The sequence below is a fragment of the Apaloderma vittatum genome, unplaced genomic scaffold (assembly GCF_000703405.1).
Source record: "Apaloderma vittatum isolate BGI_N311 unplaced genomic scaffold, ASM70340v1 scaffold13827, whole genome shotgun sequence".
Lineage (NCBI taxonomy): Eukaryota > Metazoa > Chordata > Aves > Trogoniformes > Trogonidae > Apaloderma > Apaloderma vittatum.
This window is the reverse complement of record NW_009726816.1, coordinates 15,815-41,477: the sequence shown is the minus strand read 5'-3', so window position 1 is coordinate 41,477 and position 25,663 is coordinate 15,815. Positions and strand designations below refer to the sequence as shown.

At 44.2% G+C, this 25,663-nt stretch overlaps 1 protein-coding gene across 1 annotated transcript in view; it reads right to left on the bottom strand.

Moving 5' to 3' along the window:
* The window catches only part of FN1 (fibronectin 1), a gene marked incomplete at its 5' end in the record, with an annotated part of 53,052 nt that overhangs the window by 11,599 nt on the left and 15,790 nt on the right, over positions 1-25,663 (bottom strand). Inside the window, 21 exon segments of the mRNA XM_009873439.1 lie at positions 289-558; positions 2,194-2,307; positions 3,082-3,237; positions 3,921-4,085; positions 4,532-4,648; positions 5,052-5,321; positions 5,880-5,969; positions 6,911-7,093; positions 8,144-8,416; positions 10,730-10,921; positions 11,690-11,776; positions 12,081-12,249; positions 12,594-12,688; positions 14,246-14,512; positions 17,665-17,937; positions 19,332-19,526; positions 20,070-20,159; positions 20,274-20,402; positions 22,038-22,214; positions 22,338-22,515; positions 23,739-23,860. Of these exon segments, the coding sequence (XP_009871741.1) occupies positions 289-558; positions 2,194-2,307; positions 3,082-3,237; positions 3,921-4,085; positions 4,532-4,648; positions 5,052-5,321; positions 5,880-5,969; positions 6,911-7,093; positions 8,144-8,416; positions 10,730-10,921; positions 11,690-11,776; positions 12,081-12,249; positions 12,594-12,688; positions 14,246-14,512; positions 17,665-17,937; positions 19,332-19,526; positions 20,070-20,159; positions 20,274-20,402; positions 22,038-22,214; positions 22,338-22,515; positions 23,739-23,860 (3,612 nt within the window).

Sequence of the window (25,663 nt, the reverse complement as noted above, 5' to 3'; positions counted from 1 at the left end):
TCCGCTTGAGGACTGAAAGAAGGCTCTAAGGTAATATTCCTCCTTTCTCTAGACAGAATCTGCTTCTTTGGTGCTGCTGGTCTTTCCTGCCTTCCCTAACGTGTACGTAGGCTGTCTCTGCTGGCAGCCAGTTCTCCAGCACCAACTTAAGCCATCTCTCAAGATCAATCGCATCCCCTGCGGCTTCCCCAGCCCAGAGCACCAGTTGCTCGTGGGAGCACACTTTACCCAAGAGAGCAGAAGCCACTTGCTGCCATGGCGTGCCGGGTGGTGGAGTTAAAGGTGTACCTGTGGACTGGGTCCCAGTGAGGGGCAGGCTCTCCATGTCATCGTAAATGGCAACGATATTGATAGTGTACTCAGAACCTGGCCTGAGGCCATGCAGCTCAGCAGTGTCTTCTTCACCACCTGGGGCCGGCAATAGCTCATGGATTCCATCCTCAGGGCTTGAGTAGGTCACCCTGTACCTGGTGACTTGCCCCTGCGGGCTTTCCCAAGCAATTTTGATGGAATCAACATCCACCTCAGTGAATGTTAGTCCTTTAGGGCGGTCAATGTCTGTTAGGCAAATTAACGGTAAGAGGTTATGTGATAAAAAGCAGGTTGTGGGTGAGGAAAATAAAAAGCATTTCTATTGCATGCAAAGCAGTTTCTGGTTTTGCGTGGGAGAGGGGGTACTCGATTCTCCTCTGTGCTGCACTTTGCACAAAAGCTTATGCCCACGCAGAGCAAGGCTGAGAGTTTGCGGGTGCCAGACAGCAGGAAGGCAATCCTGGCTTTGTTGAAACCAAAAGAACTTGCATTACCACCTTCGGAACAGCCAGGACACCAACTCTTACCTATATCTGAATCCTCTTGGCACTGAACCCCCTTCTACACAAGTCTAGCAGCGTTAAGCTACCTTAAAGTGGTCAAGAGGCAAAAAAGAAAATGGGAATTTTAAGACCCATTTCTACCAGCAGAGACGGTAACTGGTTCCTAGTGCTGAAGGCAGCCAGACAACCCAGCTGACTCGGGAAGTTTGGATTCACGCTGCGTTTGCTTTTCACTGGTGGAAGCTGCTGTGCAAAGTGCCAGTCCAAGGAGAATCAGTCCCGCTATTTTCTTTCATAAATTAATACCCAATTAACACACTTATTGAGAAAGCAAATTACTTGGTATATTATGCTTTAAAATCAGTTAGAACCAAACCTCCCAGCTTCGTTTTGAATGCACAGGGAACATCCACAGGCATAAGTGGGCGACAGGCTCATTTCCAAATTAGACCAATTAATCTGATTTTCCTAGCAAGGTGGGAGCTCAGTGCTGGACAGGAAGGTAACGGATCCAGTACAAAAATTGTATGTCAGATTGGATCCAAATTATGCTTTTCTACAAGATTTCAACTTTTTCATTTGCCATATTACATTAGTCCTGAATTTGCTACATTTCCTAGTTGGCAAAGGTGATTTTTGTCCAGGAATTCATTGGCTTGCAGCTGATGTAGACCCTTCGCTCATCTCTGCAAAGCTTCGGAGAAGCTACTATTGTCTTTAGGACAATTCTTTAAGTATTTGGGGCTGAGCTGTGGTTTTGAATAGAAGCCTGAGCAAGGGAACAACGTACAAATCCCTACCTTAGAGGTGTCCCTGAAAAAGGCATTTTACATCAAAGATATCCCTCGTATTTACATGTTCCCTCCTGGCCCCAATTAGTGTCCAGAGCAATACTGCTGTTTTAAACAAGCAGAAATACCAATTCAAGGGCTGAGCTGTCCTTTCTTTTGCAGTGCTTCATCCCAGGTTTTTTAGTATAACATGGGACAAGTGCTCCCAAGCCCAGTCCAGTCCCTTAACTGTAATCACCTTTGCCACCTAGCTCCAGAAAGGAGACCTTTGCACACTTTTTTCCACTGATTGGCTGAAGGCAAACAAAACCCGAAAAGACTTTGTGGCTTTAGTGAAAGAAAATCAGAAGCACAGCATTTTGAGGGGGTGGGGAACGGCATTTTGCCAGCGTTTGAGCGAGAGGGACGGCATTTTTGCCAACATCTGCAATTTAAGTGCACGGTACTCATCACAGGGCAGAACCACCTTGCATTCTCCTGGAGACTAGGCACCTGCCACTTGCTTTCACTGGGAACATCATACCGCATCGTAGATTCAGACATCAATAGATAACATTTGTTTTGTTACCGTGAAGTGAAATACATACTGGTGACAGCTGTCTCCACCAAGGGGAGGCTCTCTCCATTCTGATTCTGAGCATAGACACTGACCATATACTCAACCGTGGGCTGCAGACCTTCAATAGTGACTTGTGTTTGATCTGGGAGGAAAGAACAACATTAGTCCGCCCGCAGGTGCAGAAAACTGGCCTCTAAGTAGCTTTGAATGAAGGGCCTGTGTAAGCCACACCATGAATAAGCGTCATTAAAATGAGACGGGACTGACATATCAAGCTTGCCTTTTACTTGCACTGTGCTTCTCCGACAATGCACGACAAGGCACCTGTCATTTGTTGCTGCTTAAAGGCCCCACAGCTAGTACAAAAAAACAGAGCAAGAGAAGACCAAGTTTCCTTGTTTTCTGGGATAGGGCCAATCATAACCCAGGCGCATCACAAGCACCCATGAGCGCTCATCTCTGCAGATCCCACAAAGCACACTGGGTTCCTGAGAGCAACCCAAGAGCTGACTCAGCAGGCTCTACGGTAACGAAGTCAAGCCTGTAGCTCATGTGTGACTGAGTCCACGCTATGACCAAGGGTCACATTATGTGACCTTCAAAAGGATTTCCAAGGAAGTTTTACTGGATGCTAGAAAATCCAAAAGAATTTCTTTGAAATCCAGGTGCTTTTCAGAGACACTGAGATTGCCAAGAATAAATCTTTGAGGCACAGAGAAATGTGAAGCTTTCTGGGCAAAAATTTGCCCTAGCTTCTCCCAGATGAGACCCAACTGAAGTCAGCAGGATGGGAAAAAAAGGTGCACATAGGAAAAAGTTTGGCTTTGAGCATATGCCTAATGCCTGACAGTGCTGATTCTAGTCATCACATCTTGCACTCTTTACAGATCTGGTGAAGGATGTCACATACTCTTACCTGCAGGGACATTTTTAGTTTTTGTGGGCCCGTGTCCTTTCTTGGGGACAGCTGTCACCCGGTACCCTGTGACAGGGGATGTTGAAGGGAGCCATCTGATGCTGATACTGTTGTCCTGGACATCGGTAACTTGCATCTGGGATGGTGTGTCTATTTCTGGGCAACAAAAGTAGTTTTTTCTGAGTATGCTGGTACAGGAAACCCTCCCTCCACCATTGCCTCCTAGCTCTTCCTTGTCTAAGCAGGGCTTCTTAGAACAGAAAGGATATGTTGCTGTTTATTTGTCCCTGTGCTAGCCCAGAGCAAGATAGCTTTTAACCGTGATGTCTGGGTGACTGACCTCGTATCAGTGTTAGTTGAAGATTTTTGTTGTGCTAAAGGCTACTAAACGCCTTTATGTGAAGCTACAGTAGGAATAGAATTAGGCTATATCCACATCAGCAGTGGGATGACAGTCCTGGAGTTAAAGTCAGGTCTCATCAGGATCACATAATATGAGAGTGCACCAGAAGCACCAGAGTTAAATACGCAGTGACCCCACTATATGAGAGCCCAGCAGGATTTCCACTCTGTAATAAGCAGTCAGATAATGCTTGTATCCCCATCTGGACTCCACAGGGTCTCCCTCCTCCAAAAGGCCAAGTCCACGATCCCCTTCTGTGTCATGTCATTATCATGCTGGGCCACCATGACACGCAGCTCCACTCAGAGTGATGGGCTTACAACATAGCCCATGACTTCTAAAAGAAACCAGGGATCAGTGATATAAATTTATGGGGATAAGCCAACACAAAGATGGGGGTTTGCATTTTTTTTTGTTTTGTTCAAACAGGTCTCACCTGTTCTGTAGGTGACAGAGACTGGCTTGCTACTGGCAGGGCTGTCTCCACGGCCAGTTACAGCATACACGGTGATGGTGTAGTCTACGCCGGGTTTGAGGCCAGTGATGGTAGCAGTTGACATAGTGCCAGGCACTGTAAACTCCTGCACAGGGCTGTTTCCACCTAAGGAGAGTGGGGTGGAAAAAGAATTGTAATGGATCTCTAAATTATACATTTTAAATCATTACAAAACCCAGAAAGATCCTATAGCTTTTGAAGAAAGGATCCTGTTGTTTTCAGTGGATCTTGAGCCAAAGCCTTTCTTAGATCAATCCAAGGAAAAGAACGAAATACACACACGGACTCACTTTAAAAATGACTGGAGTGTTCCAGATGCTCTTTCTGTCTTGGCAGACAGAAAAAAAAATTATTTGCTCTTCTTTCACAGAAAAAAATCCCAAACAGGCACCTATATTTGACAACCTTCTCTAAATACACTGCAAGGATCTCAGAGATTATGAGGTTTTTGCCTCCTACAGTGAAACTTGCCTTTGCTATTTGCTGTGGCTTTCTAATGGCCTCAGGGTAGAGCTTCTGCTCTGTGACTGGCCATAGCAGCCTGCCCTCACCTGTTTCACCGTAAGTGATCCGGTAGTATCTGACTGTCACTGCAGGAGCATCCCAGGAAATCACAAGGCTAGTTGGGCTGGATGGGGTGACTTCCAGGTCCCTTGGAACATCAGACACTAGAAAAATGGAGAATTGAGGGAGAGTTTAAACACAGTTAATGTACATCAGCTACATACTCCACACATCACACCATGCACCTCTGCCAATCGTCTGTTTTAGTTCTAGTCCAGGGCACACATCTCTACCAAGTGATGCATCTGGTTAAAAGCCACCTGGCACTGGAGTGGATTTAATGAAAAAAGTTCTGTTGGCCCTGAAGACATCTCACTTGATCTGAAAATAGCATGGATCCTCCCACCTTTTTATAAATCAGACCCAACACCTCAGTATAACAGGCACTTCCTCACAAGCAGAGTTTCACCAGCTGGTTGGGAAGATCTGGTTTAACAGCGACTACGTTGATGGAGGAAAACCAAAATCCTCATGGTAACTTTTAGCCAGCATTCTCTCAAAGCTTACCTGTTGTTTGTTGGCCAACCAAGGGCACGCTCTCCTCCCTGCCGTTGATGGCTATGATGCTGACCACGTACTCAGTCCCTGGAAGCAGGTTGGTAAGGGTGATGGAGTTTCGTGAGGGTGGCACGCGGTCCTCCTTGGGCCTGCCACCACCATGCTCTGGGTGATGTCGGATTTTGTAGCCCGTAATGGTGGCACGAGGAGCAATCCAGTGGACGGTGAAAGAGTTAGCCGTTATATCCGAGAAGTCAAGGCCAGTAGGGGAATCAAGACCTGAGCATTTCAAAGAGACAAGAGACTGAGCTCCACCAACTGCTGGTGATCACCACCACTGCCATGTTTCATTAAGCTCAGTACCATGACACTGCTAGATCCTGAGCCAAATGCTATTCAGCCATGGAACTAAACAAATATGTGTTCAGTATCAAAGTCAGATAAACAAGCACTGTAGCGCAACTGCAGGAGAAGAGGGTATGGCACGCACAGATCATGCACAGCACCAGCAAACTCCATTACACAGTTATGACACAAGAGTCAGTGACAGAAATGTCTGGCTCTGTCTGGGCTTGCTCTCAGTCAGACATTGTTAATACACTCACACCAGGGTCTTCAATGCTCTATTTAAAACCAACAGAAGTTCTGGCTGTCAGACATAATGAAACACAAAATTGCCTAGTGTTTCCCAAGATGTGTATCTGCATTGCTCTTTGCTATCTCGCTGATGACCCATCAACAAAGTGGCAATACACAAGAAAGAGCAACAAAGTCTCATTATCGATTGTTTAATGGATGGCTTTAATTGCCCATGTGTCTCAGGGTGCATCTAGGTACCTGTTTTCTGGATTCCAGACAAAGGCGCACTCTCGTGTTGCTCAGAAACACTGTAGACTCTCACCAGATATTCAGTACCAGGAAGCAGATCTGTGGAGTTTAAGTACAGGAATTTAGACATACTTCTTTCCCAACAGCTAGAAGTCACTCAACCTATACAATCCGAAGTGTGTTTCTTAAGGGAGGTAATTAGGCTTTGCCTGATGGAAGATCTAAGCCTCTAAGACAGCAAAAAATTTAAATCAGTACTCCTCGTGTTAGCCTGAAGGAACACAGTACCCTGTATCAATGCTTCATTACTTTGTGGAGACTAGCTAGAAGCAGTTAGTTTTCTATAAGGTCCCTTCTAGTTATCTGGTGGTTTAGTTATGCACCAGGCCAAAGCTTTGGATGGTATAAGCTGGAATAGAGCTAAGGATTTCGAAAACAGCTATTTTAACTCAGATGAGCTCCAGATCTGGTCTCTTACTCTGGCTCAACCAATCCCATTCTAGGACAGAGAAAAAAAAACTTCAAATATAATACAGCTTTCATCCCAGCAAAAAAATAACATCAGCTTTTTGAAAATGCTCATATTTTGCTGCCACGTCCTGTAAGGTTCCAAACAGTATTTGTTTTCCAGTCCCGAGCATATGAAGCCAAACGAGCAATGACCTTTTGGCTCATTCTGATCCTCTTCCAGAAACTCTGCACTGCAAGTCCTTGACATTTCTGGCAAACCAGGTGAGTAATATGTATTTAGCCTTAATACTTAACCAGGGTGCAAACCAATGCAATTGCCCCACAGTCTGATTCATCACTGACCTTGGATTGATGGGAAAAACTTGCCTGGGGTTTGGCTTTAACCTGGGTAATGCAAGTGGCCAAAGCCCATTTAGTGTCACTTTGTACGAGGCTACTTCAACATCAGCATAGAGCAGATGAGAATTTGAACACTTACACTTAGAGTAAGAAATTTTTCTTTTCCCTCATCTTAAATAATCTATAAATGACCTTTATGTTTGTTTGACTTACGTAGGTTACCCACTTACTCGTTAACACCACCACATTGTCCGAGGGTGAAATTGTCAGCTCTGCCACATCTTCCTCCTTCTTCACAGGCGAGTAGCGCACCAAGAAACTGCTCAGCATGATGGAAGTTGGTGCAGTCCAAGTAACTCTCATAGTATCAGGCCCCACGTTAGTGAAGCGGAGATCAGTGGGAGGAGGCACAGCTACACAACAAAGAACAAATGTATTTTAGCTTTTGCTTCATAAAAATTGATCAAGAGGTATGTTCAGGGAATCACCAGAGAAAGGACCTCATGCATAACGGACTACTGCGTAGGACCCATGCAGACAGACTTCTAAACTACATTTCATTCTACTACAGTTAAAGAAAAATATGTCTGTACTACTGTCAGGCTCCTTTAACCTCTTGGCAATTCCCGGTACTTTAAATATACCCTCTGGGGCTAATTTGAGAACAAGGTAGCAAGTTTCAGCAACGGGCTTCTTGCAGCTGTATTTCGTATTACAGATGCAGAGCCAAGAGAGGTTTAAAGTTGCCATACAGCAGCTTACAGATGGAAAAGTCATCTCATCTACAATTCATACATGCACACACAGGAGAGGAGAGGGTCTATCGCTAATTTCCTACGACTCTACTTCTAGTCGTGTCGAAGGATTTACAACCTCAGGATTTTCAAACACAACAGGATTTCATGCAAGAACCAGGTTTCAGACCACCTTCTGCTCATGCACTAGAGAGACCCTTGACGGTGCGGCATGGCTGTCACTGGCGTGTCCTCGGGGAGTGGCATTGCACCTGCATCCTCCAGGGCATTGTGGAAAGAGAGGGGCCACCACGGAAACAGACTGCTGGAAGCTCAAACAGCTGCACCACGGCTGGAGGGCATTTGCTGAACTGCTCCACCCCCTGGCGCTCTTACTTTGGGGAATCACAGTTTGAAAGTCTGGTGAGTGTGCAGCTCATGTTTCAGGCTCTTGATTCCAACTGGATCCCGGAAATCTGAATAGCGGAAGATGAATGAGCCTGGCAAGTCTGAGGCCGTTCACAGTATTAAAATGCCATAAATTAAAAAATTGGGCAGCATATACCCATCACCAGCTGCCGTTTAGAAAAAAGCAGCAAGCTGGGTCTGCCTGGCTTCCCCGCAGCGAGTGGCTCAATTCCTCTTTGGACAAAGCCCCGTCATCTCAACCGCCAGTGCCAGCATGAAACACCGTCCATGTCACGAAACACAGAAGTTTTCAAAATTCACCCGTTTGCTGTGTCAGAGTGGTAGGGGCGCTCTCTCCGCCATTAATGAGTGTGATTACACTGATGTCGTAATCAATGCCCGGCTCCAAGCCTGTGACTGTGTAGTATCCTACTGAGGAGTCCACAAAATCTTCAAAAATGGGGACACTTTCTCCTGCCGCAACTACTGTGATGCGGTAACCAATAATGGTGGAGGCATTTAGCGGGGTCCACCTCAGGCCGATGCTCGAGTCAGTTATGTCAACAAAGCTTAGGTCAGTGAGTTGGGGCACCTCTAATGAGTTAAAGAGCAAACGGGAAAGGCAAAGACATACGAAGGCAAAAGAAAGACAGGGGAGAAAAAAGCAGTGTTCATCACTGTTGACATTGACAGAACTTCAGCAGCAATTGCGGTGATATGCAGAATTTCTCTTGGGGTTTGGGGGAAAAGGAGGATTTTTAATGGTTTGTCTTAATTGTTGACGTTTTCTGTTGTTTTCTTTTTATATTGTACCCTTCGATGCCTCCCTGGGCAAAGAGGAGCTGAAACCCTGATCCCCTCACACAATGCACTCCCACTTCAGGCACACAATTTTCAAAAAGACCTACAAGAGGCACTTAACTTGCAACAAATTTACTTTCACCAATGATGAGCCATACAGACTCGTCATTTTCTGATGAAGATAGAAACAGAAAAAGCATACCCCATTTTTTCTTTGCAGGTAAAACCCAAGAGATCGAAGTCTATTAACATATAGATAACAACAACTCAAACAGCAGTTGATTGACCCTCTAGAATTTTTGTCTATTTGAATGGTAAGACTAACTTTTATCATTGGGATCATAAAAATATCAACCCATTTGAAGAGGCTAAATCATTATTACACTCTCAGCTACTAAGAACCAAAGCTTCAGGGTAGATTACCCACGATCTGAACTATTTATACTGGGCTTGGAAAAAAGTCTTTATTTCCCATAACTGCTTGAGGATCTGGCCCAGAATTTCTGAAGTTCTACTTACCACTAACTGCTGCAATATATGTGCTAAAAACAGATGATAGTAGTAGTAAAAAGATGATAGTGAGTAGTAAAACATTTTTTTTGAAAGATGGATAATGGTTAAAAATTACTTTTAGATAAGAATTCTGTAAGAGTGACAACATCCCCATATTCAGAGGTTATGCCCAGCACATGATTTGGCTAAATCGTTCAAAATCTCAGAAATGAGCCACTGAATAAAGATCCTCTTTAAGAACCTTCTGGATATTGCCTGAACTTCTATACGGCTCCCAAGCACAGCTGTGATTGTTTTCCCTATCGATATTATTCCTACTAGTGAAGTTGTTCTTTTCCTGCACGTTATGACCAACAGAATCAGGCGGGGAGGGGGGAATGTTAGATGCATCTTTAATCAGCAGTGGCCAAACCCTCATTTGCCCAAGTCAATTGATTTAAGCCACAAGATTCGGCTGTATAAATTTAGCAAGATAATCCTGAAATCAGTGAGAGCTAATGGATGCTCTTCTTCACTCGGCATCAGACACCAGCACGTGAGTGAAAGATGCAGGACTCTGTATCCATTCTGTTGGATCTTTACAAGTTAGCTTGAAAAGGAGCTATGGAACAGTAATATTGCAAAAGACTGGCTTTAGTAATAGTGGTTATGTTGGTTATGTTTAATTTTAATGTCCTTCTATGGAAAGACTTATTTTACAGAATAGATGCAAAAAAATGCCAGTTTTCTGTAAAATCATTGTTTATCCATGTGGAATGCATATACCATATCACCTTTCAAGAGTGTTAAAAGCCAGAGACGTACATTCTTAGCTTTCCCCCACCAGAAGATGGTAAAGGACTGAAGCTATTACTGCTTTAATTATGCAGTACCACAGCATTAGTTCACCCCCAGGGAGCATACAGCACTTCAGTGAAGCACAGAAATTTTAAAGCAGTGTTATAAGAGCAAGCAAACACAGTGGCTGGCATCATTTCAGGGCTGAGCAGAAACAAAAACAAAACGAAACAAAGCCCTCACAAAGAAAAATGGAATTAAACCATTCAGGGAGATGCATACTGATTTTGCTACTGTGGCTACAAAGGTAGTTTCTGCAGTCACAGCAGCACATAACGTGAGGTGGCGCACACCACCACGCTGTGTCCCAGAAGTGCGACAGTGATGGACCTTTCAATCTTCGCTTTCCCCTCCCTTGTGCTGAAGTGATCATCTGCTACTACGGCTGCCAAAATTTCTCCTGTGCTTGCTTCCTACTCATACCTCTCTTCACCTACTTCCTATTCCCACCAGCTGTGCTCCAGATGCAGGGGCACTTCAGGGCCAAGTTAAATCTCTCTTGCTCTCCAGCTCAGTGTACTGATACAACAGATCCATCTCTTTACCACCACCCTGTTGTCAGACAATGTAGGCTGCCAACAGAGAAGTACACAGGTATAAAAACTGCTCTGTCACATGTTGGTAGATGGTTACTCTGCTTCTTGAGACTAATCTAAGCCTTCTGTCATCAGACTAATAGAAGGTCTGCACTGCAGAGCTCTTGGCCTTGGGAATTTGACTCTGAATAGCTAAAACTGATGCTCATCCTTTCATTACCTGGTGTGACGGTTTCAGAGATGGGGATGCTCTCCTGGTTGTCCTTGACTGAGTAAACACTGACGTTGTACTCCACACCAGGGTTTAGGTTTTCAAAGGTGCAGGTGGTCTGATCTGCACCTACTACTTCCTCCAAGGTAGAGCCCTGCTGCCCGTTGGTAGGAGCAGTGGTCACTCGGTACCCAGTGATGCCTGAAACACAGATGTACCAGTATGCAGTAAATCTCATTCCATACCAACTTACATCAGGCCTCCTCAGTAGCTGAAGCAAACACATCACATTTTACAAGTCATTTTGCCACCCTGAGCCCAGCAGGCAAGAGGTTGCTCTGCAAGTACCTGCAGATGAGCTTCCCAGGAGGTAGCCACACCACTCTCACAGCCCAATTTCAGTTCCCTTTGAGACTGTATCAAGCTAAAAATCTCATGTCTTGTCGAGAAAAGATACATCTACTGACTGAGAGTGGGGTTTTCAAAGGCTTTCAATCCCTGTTTTACAGAAGTCAATTGTACAGCTCCCATCAGCTATTGTGGGAGAAGAATTGACCTTGAGGACTTTCAGAAATCCCATGCTTACTCTCAATAACGTCAACTCATCCTTCACTGCCAGAAATCTTTTTGGTCCATTTTGCTTTCCTTCCCTAGTACTTCTTTTAAACCACCAGGGATATCTGAAGAAATCCTTCAAATCCCTAAACCAGCTGAAATATTTAACCACATTCATAATCCAAAATAGCATTTTATGTGTAATGTAAATCACGAAGAGTCCTACCGCAACCTATACTTAATAACTGTGAATTGGATCCTCGAATATATCTAGAAATATGTACATTTTTCCTTAAATTACTCAATAGCAAGCTTCCCATCAAAGTCTCCTTAATGAACTGCAAGGCACTGCACAACAAACATGAGTGTTCTGGTACAACAGGAGGTTTGAGCATAGCGTGAGTTCACGGTTACCTGGAGTTGTGCTTCTGTCCCAAGAGACTATCAAGATCCCAGTATCAGGATTGGGCTCCAGGCGCAGGTTGGTTGGCGGAGACAATGCTGCAAGTGTTCAGACAAACGGGTCATTTATGGCACCGAGAACTGCAGTAGTTCCCTCGGCATCCCTCCTCCCCAGACTATATCCTCACCCTTCAGAATTAGCTAAAAAAATATTATCCTGAAGTTGTGACCCTGCATTGCGTGAGCTAATGCCACTGTCTCTTATGCACCAAAACCAAAAACATGTCCCAGGCCACAGAAAGAAGAGACTAAAACTGATGTCCATAAGACAGCCATTCGTCTCCGGAGCACAGAGGAAGCAAGTAGAAGAAGGAGTAAGTGTGAAAAAGCAAATGTGTCATACGTGTGGTCACTCTCCTGATGATGGGAGTCTCTCTCTCCTGGCCGTCCATCAGGACTGTGAGGCTGTACGTGTACTCCACTCCAGGGGTCAGGCCAGATATCACGATGCTGCCAGAATCAGAGATGACCTCCCGGGGAGCCTCTCCACCTTGACTCGGGCGCACACCCAGCTGCAGAGAAGCAGCAAAGTTTGGTTTTCAGTCCTGGATACTCCTGTCCAAGCTATCAGCATCCCGACTTGCCATCCAGCGTGAGTATCACGGGCCCTTATGCTGAATGCCAACTGTTAACCCTGTAACTTGTGCTTTAGCTGTCCCGCTGATGAACCTGACCTGAGGCCTAGAGGATATGCTTGCATCAACCTCTGTGACCTAGACCTGCCCCCTGGAGGCAGCACATCTTTTTCACCTCTTTCCTTTGTGCTCCTGTCTTCACTGCAGTCCACAGCAAACAGCTTTAAACTGTTGCAATGAAGCAAGAGGAAAAAGAAAAACAGGACTTGAGTTTCTCCTACCTTGAAACCAATCCTTGGGGCAGGCGTCCAGGTGATGACAATCGAAGTCTCAGTCACCTCTGTGTTAAAAGGAGGAACGGAGCCCACAGGCTGATCTGTGAAGTGAATTGACAAGAGCTGAAGTCAAGCTGCTATGATGGCACCTAACAGTTAGAAAACCTGATATATAGCAGTTGAAATAACAAGAGATATGTAATAAGTGCTGAACTGTATTACTTTGGAAACTCCAGCAATTTGGGAGGGATCTGACAGATGAATTCTGTGTGCTGCTGGGCTTGATAAAAACTGTATGCACTGGTCTAATCGCAGCCAGTGCTTTTGTTGTTCCTGAGGAAAACATAAGTGTTGAACTGGGCATCATGAGTCCTCTATACATCCAACCCCCAGAAGATGGAGAATAGAGTTTTTGGCATGGTATCTAAAGTGTTCCTCAAAAAACCAGCTTTTTTTTTCTTCACCCACCATATGCCATTCAATCAGAAGGATATTACACCCTTGTCTGTCATTCAGCTGTCCCAGGTAGGACTAGTTTGTTCCTCACCAACATCTTCAACTCTTTTGAAGTCAGAAGAGTGAAAGGGAGCTCAAAATCAATCCGAGGAATCTGTGGTCTCATTGATATGTCAGGTGCATCACAGAGAAGCCATTCGTGCATTTGTGCAGCCCAGAATCAGTCTAATAGCTCCACGGAATTTAATCTGACTTGACTTCGTTACTAATGAAGAGACCTATTTATTAAACTAAAGTTATAAACTGTACTGATGTCATTCCGGAAAGCCAGAATTTCAAGGCAATATTCATTTAAGATACCCTGTCACATCCAAATTGAGAAATATTTACAGATAAGGCTGTTTGTCAGCAAAAAGCACCTTGCCAATGCCAATAGTGTTACTCTGATTAAAAGTCTGAACCTTTATTTAAATTTCACATTGTTCTAAAATAAACTGCATTCTCTTTTGAAAAGAGGATGTGGTTCTAGGCTTGGGTGGCTTTGAATTCTCTTCGTTTATATGACTGCTTCATCATTATTTAAACAGTGAATCTATTTGGTCTTTCTAGAAGTATGTGCGGATTCTTACAGAACTCTCTTTCCTCTCAAAGTTTGCTTAATATTTTTTCCAAGCCAATAGCACAAGTACAGATGACTGAAACGTGTTAAAAAAAATAAAAATCCAAGGATAAAACACAATGTTTGTGTCAGTTTCTGTAACTGCAGTTGAGCTGCCTTAGATGGTACGGTTAAGCTTTAGAAATGACTGCCTTTAGCTTTATACAAACGACAGACCAATCATTCCTTGCTCATTTTAAGGGAGCTGTTTGCTTTCCTTGATTTGCCTATGCCAAAACCAAACGATTGCAGAGATTAAGTAAAATTCAATTTGTCATTCAATTAAACAAAAACTGAGGTACCAGTTTTTAATCACCCAAGAGCTGAAATACATTTCACTAAAAGTTTTTTTGATGCGAATAACTCTCTTCTTCCTGCCAAATAGTTCAGAAAGAAGAACAAGGAATATTTCCCAAGCGTTTCTGCTGGAATGCTACTTCAAAGGGCTTCTTCTATAAATGGATTCACAATAGCCAGTTTCAGCACAAGTTCTGAAGAAAAGCCAGGGCATTAGGGAGGAGGAATATGTGCCTGTTATACTTACAAGTTGTGAAGACTCCAGTCTCTCTGGCACTCTGCAGGTCGTCTTTAACTGCCACGAGGTACACGGTGTACTCAGTGCCAGGCTGCAAGTTCCTGAGAAGGTACTTGGTGGCAGAAGGTCCAACATTGTAGGTCCTTGGTTGACCTCCTCTTGTGGGACCTGCAGTCAGCCGGTATCCTGTGATCACGGCACGAGGCCGCGTCCACAACACTAACACCGAATGCTCCGTGGTGTTGAGAAACCTCAGGTTGGTGGGGGCATCAAGCTCTGGGGAAGAAAAAAACGTCATGTGCATCAATTCTCCAGCTGAATCTCTACTCAGGCCCTACTTTCAAAGCATGTCCGTTACCACACAAGAATCACGGGTGTACAGTGAGGTTGCTGAGCCTGCATTTCTCAGCCTGCGAGCGAGGAAGAGAGAAAGTGGGGACCGTGAAAGAGCTGCAAATAGAAGCGATATAACTATATCCAAGCCTTGCTGGCATCTGGTAATATGCCGGGCCAGGCAGACCTGTGCGTTGTGGGCTGTGCCGATTTGGGTCGCTGCCGTATGTGGCATCCCATGGGGAAGTCAGGCTAACGGCTGGGGCGAGACAAATGATCTCAGCCACACTCAGGAATTTCAATGGTTCCTCATGAATGCTGAGCATTTTTTAAAAATCGGCTCAGTTTAGACTTGTCAGCAGAAGCATGGAAACCTAACTTTAGCCCTTTTTCACTAAGAAGATTTATTCTTTTAAATCTTTGCCCAGTTCTACTCTCCTCCCTCTCAAAACCCCTTCCCAAAACAAAACACCCCCACTTTGTCATTCTTGTGTAAAAATAAATAACAGTCAGCAACTTTCTGCAGAAAACCAGTTCCTAGATCTCCTTTAAAATAAGCACACTGTGGAACCCACCATGGAACAATTCTAAGCACGCTCATCTCTCCCACGGGACTCAGCAACAGTTCTTTTTATCACTGCTCTGGGAAGCTGCCGAAACTGATAAACCAGAAAACTACAAACGCAAGAGGCTGAAGCCACACAGCTTCTTCAGCACCCCACTGGAGTCCAGCAAGTGGCAGAGATGTCACCACCTTTGGCTGAGACAGTGTGTGAGGCTCAGAGGGTGAAAGACACTGAAGCACCTCACCCCCGTGGCGGCAGCAAGGAGTTTATAGTGTCTACACAGCAAGTTTGGCCACTTTTTCTAGGTCCCAATCACATGTTGAAAGTAAAAGCAGTTGAGGAGAGGTCCCCCGTCCATGCTCTTTTTTCATGGCAAATGCTTTTTTCTCCCCTGAGTAGATAACATTTTTGTGCTAACAAATGTTTTTGTCACTCTCCCAGTGATTCAGCGAGAAGTAGTTTTTGCCCTTTTTGTTTTCTCCCTTTTTGAGGGGGGAAGGAAAAGGAAGCGAGGAACTTCCTTCTTCCACCACTTCCAAAGATGGGAGAGATGATAGTTTTAGAAGATAAAGGATGAATGTGACCCTCCTTAGGCCCACCTCCAACCCCTGGACTGACAGTCACCTTTATGTCTTCTTGATACTTAGATCTGCGCTAAATCTCATCTGACAAGGATCGTATCTTCAAGGATTTGTAGCCCACAGCCAGTTCCTTTCTGCACAATTCAATTTGCTGGCTCTGTTAGGCTTTTATCACTTCCTCTCCCCATACTAAAGGAAGAAGAAGATTAAAAAGCCACACACGCTCAGAGTTTATTTGTAGACTGCTTTTTAACGGAAGGCCAAAAAGAGAATCACGTTTACACCGTGGGAAGAGACTTCTGCTGCAGGGTTCTCCTTGGGAACTCTGAACGATTTCTGTTTCCCAGGACTTTCGATTCCAGGATGCAATTTATGTGTATACTTTCTGAAATGTGGTTTAGGCAAAGCAGTTAAACGGATGATCATAGCCTATGGAAAATTATTCCAGACATTTGTAACCAGCCCTGTGCTGTCTGAATCAAATGTCTAAGCTCCGATGTACACTTCTGTGTGTTGACTTTCAGAGCAGCTGTACACCTAGCCAAGGCTCCTGAAAACAACCACAAAAAAATTACAGATCTAACCAGGAACCTAAATGGTTCCAAGAGAAGTTGCATCCTTGCTTTTGAAAGCCTCCCTTGAAAGATGGAGGGAGGCTGTGAACATCATCTGTGCTACATTCCGAGAGTGCATCATCTGTGCTACATGTCAAAGAGCAAACACAAGGATCCCATTCTCCCTGCACAGTCAAGGGTGATGGTAAGAGAGAGAGACAATATTCACAGCTCCTAACTTTATGGATGTTAAGTAGATAGTATTTCTCAAGCAGTTTATCCTATTTTCTTTCCTTCAATTTCATTTTTCTAAGAGTTGGGCTGGATTCTCAAAAGTTGCTCTCATTTACTGAGAGGTATCAGAACAGCAGCAGATGTACATAGTTGAATTCTGGTCCTTTAAATAACGTGACCCAACCAAAGAACACCACAAAGACCGAGTCACCCTTCTACTGCCCAGGAAACAGGATCTGTTCAAATGAACCACATCCCAAGTTCCATTTGGTATGACTCTCTTGGATCAAAAATCATTCATGCTAAATTCCTCCTCTTCCATCTGAAAGCTTACATCTGGCCAAGCCACTGCTCCTCTCTTCTCCGCACTTCTGCAAAGCAAAAAGCAAGGCCTGACAGACTGCGTACTTGGCTTGTCAACTTGCCTCACGTTGCTGACGTGCCGCACTGCCACTAGATCGGTAGCAATCGTGTTTTGAGAGATCCTGCACCACCCTTCCTGAAAAGGCTCCTCACAGCTCTTGTCAACAATCCGTTGAGATCACTGCAAACCAGTTCCTCACACTTGGATGGGATGACAGTGAAATTTCTGGGGTGGCAAGGCAGGCTGTGGAAAGCCAGGCCTGAGCCAGTAAAGCTGAAATGCAGTCCTCTTAATGACAAGGCCTGCCCTTACATGTGCCTGCAGAACTCCTACTGCTGACATTGAAACCAAAAATGTTTGTAGCTGTCAGAAAGGAGATAGGGATTTTCGGAGCAATCTCGGCAAGGCTCCTAAGTCATACTGAAATCTGCCCAAAGGTATCCTCAAAAAACAAAAAAAAAAATCAAAAAGAAATCACAGGCTTCAATCTGTGCTGCAAAGAACTGCAGGGCACATCAGTTCTCAATCAGTAATAAAGTAGTTGAATTCCAGCCATACAAAACTGTTTCAAAGTGCCATGAGAGTTAAACTCCCATTGGAAAGCCTCGGAGGAGGATAAATCTGCTGAAGAGATCATTGTTTGACTGAATGAATTCCCAGCCCTGTCATCCAAGTTATAGGATACCTCCTGGGCTATAACTGTTGCACTTTATGTGCCCTGTTTATGTATTTCTCTAAGCGACAGAGAAATATGCACTTCAAAAGGTCGAAAAAAATGTGAAGGAAAGACACTTACTGGTGGTTTGCTCTCCAGTCAAAGGTTTGCTCTCCCTGCCCTGGCTCACGGCAAAGATCTTAAAGAGATAGGTTGTTCCCGGGAGCAGGTCAATGACTTCAGCGAAAGAGCTCCTGGTGACAGGCAGCCTCTGGCCGTGTTGGCCAGGGCGGTTGACAGGGATCACTTCCACTCGATAGCCAGACACTTGGCTCTGTGGGGGGGTCCACATGATGGTGATCTTGATATCAGACACCTCCACAAACTGCAGATCTCTGGGTGAAGGAACTTCATCTGAAAGCAGAGTGACAGATCAGTGTTAGAAGGAGTCCTTAGTAACCAGCAGGAGAAGCAACAGGTTTACATGGAAGGAAAAAAAAAGTTCATTTTTATAGAACAATGGCTAGCCCAAGAATATGACCCAAATTAAAAATGTCACGGTAATCTTATCATAAACATGTATGCACGCATTCCCAGACAATATTCAAGCAGACTGCAATTTAAAATGTCACTGCATAGTTTCGAGTATTTTATGCCTTCAGTCAGAGAAGGCATCTTTCTGTCACAAAAAGAGGACTGAACGATCAGATGCAACATGCTACAGAGCTCCCAAGTATATGCAGCACCGAAAGCTTGTGGGAGAAAAAAAATACTGCAGGGGCTGGAAACAGGAACCTCCTTTTAAAATGAAAAGAGAGGGTTTTCAAAACCCATGGCACATTCTGAATGTCTATAATTAACTTCAAATCTGTACTGGGGCTGATCTGGCCTTCCTGTAGTCAAAGACAAAATCCATTTCCCTCTGGGTCCACAGTACTGCACGCCCTTGAATTCTTACGTTTCAATTAAGTTTCTTTAGATTAGGACTGATACTGCCCTAAGGTTAACCAATGCACATTCTTGGAAGATACCGATGCCAAACCATAAAATCATTGAGCTGAGTTCATTCCTGGTAAATTCTGAGTTGCAAACATGTGCTTGCAACTTGCAGGACCATCAAATTCCACTGCTACCACATCAGATCCCCATTTTTTCACTATCCTTTCTTTTGGTTTGGCTATTCAGCCCAATTGGATGCTTAAAGAACCCTGAAACCAGGAGTTTTTTTTAATTCTGTCCGCCTCAAGCTCAGCTCATATGGTGTTATTCTGGCACATCACTCAATGCTGAGCAATCTCCCATCCCCACAGACTGCACTGGAAAATAATGGTTAGGCCTGGAAGGGGAGAAGGAGATGTCAGGTGAACAATTTAGATTTGTGTTGTGGTGTCTGACTACACAACCTTAAGCATCTCCAGGCCCAAGTACTGAGGTAAAATGATTTACCAGGCTCTTAAGAGGATCTCTTAGCAGAATCCCCTTAAGACAGCTTAGGAAACTCTGATCTCTTTTTTCCACAGATATAATGCAAGACAAACCTTTTGACCCGTCAGCAGTCTGATCCCTAGGAATTACAACCCTATTAATGCAAAGTGGTGGCTTGACTGTGCCAATTCATAAGTGAGTGTGACTTTACTATAGAACTCCAATACCAGTGACACTTATAATCAAAAAACCCAACAACGATGACAATACCCGGAACTGAGTCCATTTCAGGATTCATTTATCTAGGGCAATGCGCAGTCATTTGGCTCTACGTACCAAAAGAAAACTCGGGTGACTGATACCCAGAACATGTTGGCCATTACCTGTGCGTGGGACGCCTGTGGTTTCCTGCTGGATGAAGATCGGGGTGCTCTCCTGGTTTTCTTCCACTGCGTAGATACTGATGTTGTACTGAACACCCGGCATCAAGTCACTGAGCGTTACAGAGGTTGCAGTGTCAGGCAGGTTGAGCTCTGTGCTGCTGCCTTCCACAGAGGGTGTGTAGATAATTCTGTAGCCTAAAGCAAGAGAAGTATATACAGTCCTCAGCCACAACCAGTTAGTCAGCACAAGGAATGGTAGAAATGAGAGCTAAACTGATCTCCCTACCGAGGTTTCACAAAAATAAGTCCTGAACTTCAGTAGGTTTCCCTGTGCTCACACCCCATCTACAGATCACACCTTCAGAATGCCTCACAAAACATAATCTAACCTGGATTCGAATATTTCTGAGTTTCTGAGACATGTGGATTTCACCCTGTGCAGTTCTCATGCTTGTTACGGGATGATCTGGATGACAGATATATAAAGAAGGTAACAGGGCTTGATTTTATTTAACACAAATACAGAAGGAATTGTTTCGCACCCAGCCTCCTGAATTGCTTTGTTCAGACACTGAAACCAAGCAAACGCTGAACTGCCCATGTGCCTTCCAGATGGTCTCTCAGACTGGGCAGAATTATGCATTAGATCTCTGCCCCAGAGCTATATTTCATTTTCTTCTTTACCTACATTTCAGATGCTACCAATAGCGCAAAAAAGCGCATTCCAATTAGACAAACCTGTGATCGGAGCCTGTGGTCTGCTCCAGCTAATGACAATTGATGTGTCATCTACACTTTCCACGGTGTGATCAGGAGGTGCATCAGGAGCTGTTTAAGGGAACAAACAGAGGACAGCAAGCGTGAGGTTGAGAGGTAACACAAATCTATTGAACAAACAATAAAAAGAGCTTTCAAGGTGCAGAAACACCCACCCACACACACCTGTAGTCTGTGAAGTAGACAGGATCAGATTCTGCTCGCCTTCTTCAGAGATCTGATAGACGTTAACAATATACTTGCGACCAGGAAGCAAGTCAGGGATGTTGACAGATGTGGCTGTGCTTGGAAGATCTGAAGAAAGCAGGAAAGAAAAAATTCCCTTAGCAATTCCATCTTCTTGCTTTCTCTCTAGATGAAATAACTGAGCCCTCTGTTCTAATCTAGGCTGAACCACAGTCTTCCTGCAATAAACCAGTAGTTGTTCTGCACCGTGTCTTTAGCCCACATCCGAAAAGTTGTGTGGAGAGTCAGGACAGACCTCCACACTCAGCAAGCAGGCAACACTTAAGACAGCAAGGCCGGCTGTGTGATATGGCAGGGCAATTTGAGCAGCAGTCCCCTGCACACTGCTGGCATTTAGCCCTCTCGGCTAACCGAGTCCTTGTTTCATATCCTAGCTGTTGTATTTTCAATACCAAAATATATGGGAAAATTTTCACATGAATAGGTTATGTGGAAAGACTGACTCATGAGTGGAGAAGAACAACATTATGAGGGCTGATGAACTTCTTTCCCTCCTTCCTTCCCCCAGATGTCCACCTACATGCCAGATGTAGGAAATTCCCCATGAGGCAGCTCCTTACTGGCCAGACTGAAGCCAAGCATCTTAAGGGAAATTGGGAATTGCCTTTCAGTTTGCCTGTAAACCTTTGTCTAGATAGATGAGCTTGGGAGCTGCTTCACAGCACAGCTCAGCTGTCTGGGCAGCCAGTGTGCAGACAAGAAAGCTGCTGAGAGCGCTCGCAGTCCCAGCGTAAGCCATTTCTGCTCATGAGTCCAAGCCTGCGAGTTCAGGGGAGCAACAGTCCAGGGAGAATCATTAGGTCAGAGGATTACTGTTCTTGTTCTCATGTTGTTCTTCTATTGCCCTCACATCCGAATAGCTACTATAACCTCAAATCCTTGTGAGATATTGCTATCACCATTGTTAAGATAGGAGATTAGGAAGAAGGAGTTAAGATGAAATTACGTGTAGTGACACAGGCTGTATGGCAGATGTTGGAAAAGCAGATTCAGTTCCTAGGTCTAAGTCCAGTGCCTTTAACCAGCTTCCTGGCTAAGTTGTCACGTTATCAAAGATGAGTAAGATCTGATCCAAACAAAACAACTGACACAGCGGACTTGGAACAGACATCCATGAGATGACAAGTAGCCAGAAGAAGGCACTTGGGAAAGATTTCTCTTTTTCCATTCTGAAGAAAGGACAAAGGTATAGCGAAGGAAATTAGCCAGGCAGCAGGTTTGAAAAACAGATTTGGTTCTCTTCTCATCTGCACTGCTGCTCACTTCAGGGTACTGTGGAAGCTAGTAAGTTTACAGGATTCCAAAAGGAAAAAGCTATTGGACAAATTCACAGACCTGAAAAGAATAAATATATTTACCTACTGTTACTACCAATCTATCCCCTCTGGCTCAGGGAGTTCTCCTCTGCAGGATCCTGTGCCAGTATTCTGAGGGGATATTGCTGTGTACTTGCCTTGCTCTCACACCATCCTTGGAAATGAACTTAAGGCCGTTGATGGAGAAAGGACACTGAACTAAATGAGCTTTTAATCTGAGCTAGTCCTGCCAGTCTCATATCCTAACTGAATCATACCGAAAGATAGTAAGATCCTCGCTGTTTACACCACCTGTACCAACTGTCACAGAAAACAGCCACGTACCGTTAGCAATGTTTTGGTCTAGTAGACTCAAATATTGTCTCACCAAGATACTGTGGCTCATCACCCTCCTCGCTCAGCTCATACTCAACACGAAATCCAGAAACTGTGTCAGAAGCAGAAACCCAGGAGACAACAAAGCTGTTGGATGTGATTTCAGTGACTGATTCCGAAGTAGCAACCATGGGAGGAAGAAGAGTTGTCTCTCCTGAAACAGTGTTGCCTACAAAAGAGAAGCATAAGAGATTTAATTAATCATCCCTACTTTTATGTAATTGGGATGCACAAAACCAAGACTCAGGTGAAGGAGATTAGGATTTTCTGGATGCCCTGCTGTTTAACTTACTTGTCACTGCTGTGGTGCTGGTTGTGGTAAAATCAAAACGTGTGACTTCTTTATGGCCATACCGCTGAACACTGATAAGCTGGCCTTCGTATATCACACCAGGCTTCAGGCCTGAGATGGTGTAGGAGTTCTGGTAGCCAGGGACAGTGGCTTCCTTCCACTGCCTTGCAGAGTTTTTCTGCAAGAACAAGGACACTCAAATAGAAAGAGGCACCCTTGCCTGCAAGTAGGAGTATCTAGTGACCCAACCCCCTACATGGCTACCCAAAACTGTGATATTCAAACACAGGTATGACTTGAATAGCTGATGCACAGACAGAATTCAAGATGAAGGAGATGACAAAAGTGTGCCACGAGGCAGGGCTAATGATGTTTTGGGTGATTAGGTTTTACTGGGGTAAACTGAAAAGCAATCTAGCTTTGAACTTTTTTCTTTTAAAAGAAGTATCATTTGTAGTATGTAAACCAAACTCATTCCTTTACCAAAAAAGCAGAAAGGCATGAAGGAATGGCTAGAAAATGCATATCTGAAGGCTGTCCACAGCAACATTCTGAGCCATCATCTGAAAACAATATATCGAAAAGTTCTTCACTTCTACCCTGTGTTTGAACTCTATGGGAAGCTCTAAAATAATGCTCCATCCTCTGAGGTTTGCACTCCAATGTTTTAAAGTCCATTTCAGTCAGGCCTTGATCCAAAATACACTCTAGTCAGTAAAAAGACTTAAGTGCCTTTAATGGCTTTGGATAAGGGCCTTTATTGTTCTCTTAATAACAGGCAGCATCAAGGTACTGATGTTCTGAATCATTAAGTGGTCTTTTGTGAAGCTGTACTCAGGGGAACTGCAACACAACTCATCTACGTTGGTTAAACCGAATCATTCCTCAAATATGAATGAGCCAACAAGCAGTGGTTAACCAGATTTGGTTTAGATTTTAGGGAAGATGGGAGATGACTCTTTAATCCTACGCTAGCTATTTATATCTTCATGCTCTACTCACTTTTACTTCCTCATTAACAGGAATAATTCTATCCCAGTTATCTCTGGATACGCACACAGTACTAACTCCATGTTTCTTAGGATAAAGAAGCTTCCACAAGGATTTACATTACTTAAAGTGAGGAAGGATATGAACTTGTCTGCTCACTGTGCTAGTGCTTGGGTTAATAACATACTGCATGAACACAGCGAGCCCTACCATTTGGGCAGGAAAACATCAAGTGTTTATACAGCACTGGTTGTCTTTGATCCTCAGAGTAACTGTTGACCTGGACAGGCCAAGGACGCTGGATTAGCAACTGAAGTTTGCTGAAATTGTGTCAGTCACCTCTTTCAGACAACAAAAAAAGAGACAAATAAAATATTTCTGATGAATAACAATGATGAATGTGGCACTCACCGGTCTCCAGCGCAAGATGTACTTGGTGATGTGAGATCGTTCAGGAGCATTCCACTGGATGGGATGGGAATTTGGCTGATTTGTACTCTCTGTGATGATCACCTGAACAGGCCCAGTTGATCCTGAAAAAGAGAATTGCCAGTTTTAACATACCAAGGATGCTTTCCTTCTGGGTTCATTGTGGAGTCATCAGAAAGTGAGAAGTTGCATGGCTCACGTACTAGTTCTGTATATGGGAAAGAAGTTAGACTGAGAAATGAGTTACAAGTTTCAGAAATAAGTTATATAAGAAATGTCTGCCAAATCCAGGTCTAATCTTGGGGCATGGTGAGGGCAAATTCCTGACCTGACATTGAATATACCCTGCAAAGAGATGCTAGTCTTGTACTATTTTACTAAATCTCTTTATCAATTGACGAGAAACACTGTATTTTCATGACAATGCGAAGGATTCCACAGGTAGTGGGGCATGTCTTCTGCATGCAAATCACATCAGAAAGGGTTGCCTGTCTTGCAACAAAACAGGCCCATAAACTCATGAAAATACAGTAGTGTTCTAATGCCTGAGACTACTAATTGCATTTAGCTAGACGAGGCTTTGACAAATTTTCTCCGCAAAGCTCTCCAACAGAGGAGGAAAAGTTTTATGATCCCATGGTTCTCCTTTCAGACCCTGTCAGCCCTGCTGAGGAGGTTTCACTGAACACTCAGCAGCACTGTCCTCATGTTAGTTCTCAGGAAATCCCAGCAAAGAGCACCCTGGAATCTGCACAAAAGTGTCTCATTTTAACCATTAAATACCTTCACTCTCCTGCCACTCCCAACATTTCTAATTATAATTTATTTAGACAATATGTAACATATATACCTGCTCCATATTTAACAGGACTTCCAGGCAAACAAACTTGTGCCCACAAGCAGAAAATTTCAAAGCTCACCTAACCCCAAACCTCCATTAGATTTGGTTTATTTACACAATTTCAGTCACTCTTGTGTCTGAAGAAGCCTAAAGCCCCGGTCTCCGGTCTGCAGGCATGCATATTTCACATAGCTCAGGGAAATGTTTGTTTAAGCAGTCTGACAGGAGTCAATGAAGCTCAGCGAGCCCCAGTAGGAAACTCAAGGAAAAAAAGCCCAAAGACCTGCTTCTTATTTTTACCCTCCTTAGTTTGCTGCCCTAAAGAAAGGCAAGTCCATAGTTCTGTCCCCCAAGTGTCCTTTTGCTTTCCCTCTGGCTCAAGCTGCATGGCCACAGAGAGAAATCCAGCCAGTTCAGTGACAGCACTGCGGGCTACACATACTGTTCAAGGGGGTGCTGTTCCAAAGACCTACACGATGTCCATGAAGCAAGTTGCAGAGAAGAGGTACTCACCTTATTTACGTGAAGTATGTAGTTGCAATAGACTTCAGAGGGGCTAGTCCCCTTCTGCTGCAGGGGCACCTATACTAAAACCCTCTTTCTGAATAAGCCTCACGTTCTCTTTCTCACCTTGCAGGGCACTTAGGGTAGCGAGCGAGTGGACAGACTCTTCCTAGCCTGTCTTGATACAAAAGCAGAGAATCATCTCAGCATTGAAACTGCTGCATCAAACCCTTATGCATTTTCTCCACTTTTATGCTCAGAGATGGGTTGGGGAACCAATGACACGTTGTCCAAGAGGGAAGCCAAAGCACAGACTTAATATTTCATTTTACTCAGGCTAAGGCAGCAACAATTGCAGCCTTTAACAGGGAAGTGGAGAGGTTTCCCCTATCATGTTCTTTTCAGGGAACTGAAACAGAATGAGCCAACAATCAGGCATTGCCCGTCCCTATAAAAATTTCCTGGAACTGAGTGGGCAAACAGGAGTTCAAATATTTAATTTCTTCAGGCCATTGATCAGGGAAATGTTCTGTTCCGTGGTGAATTTTCCTGCTGTATTGAG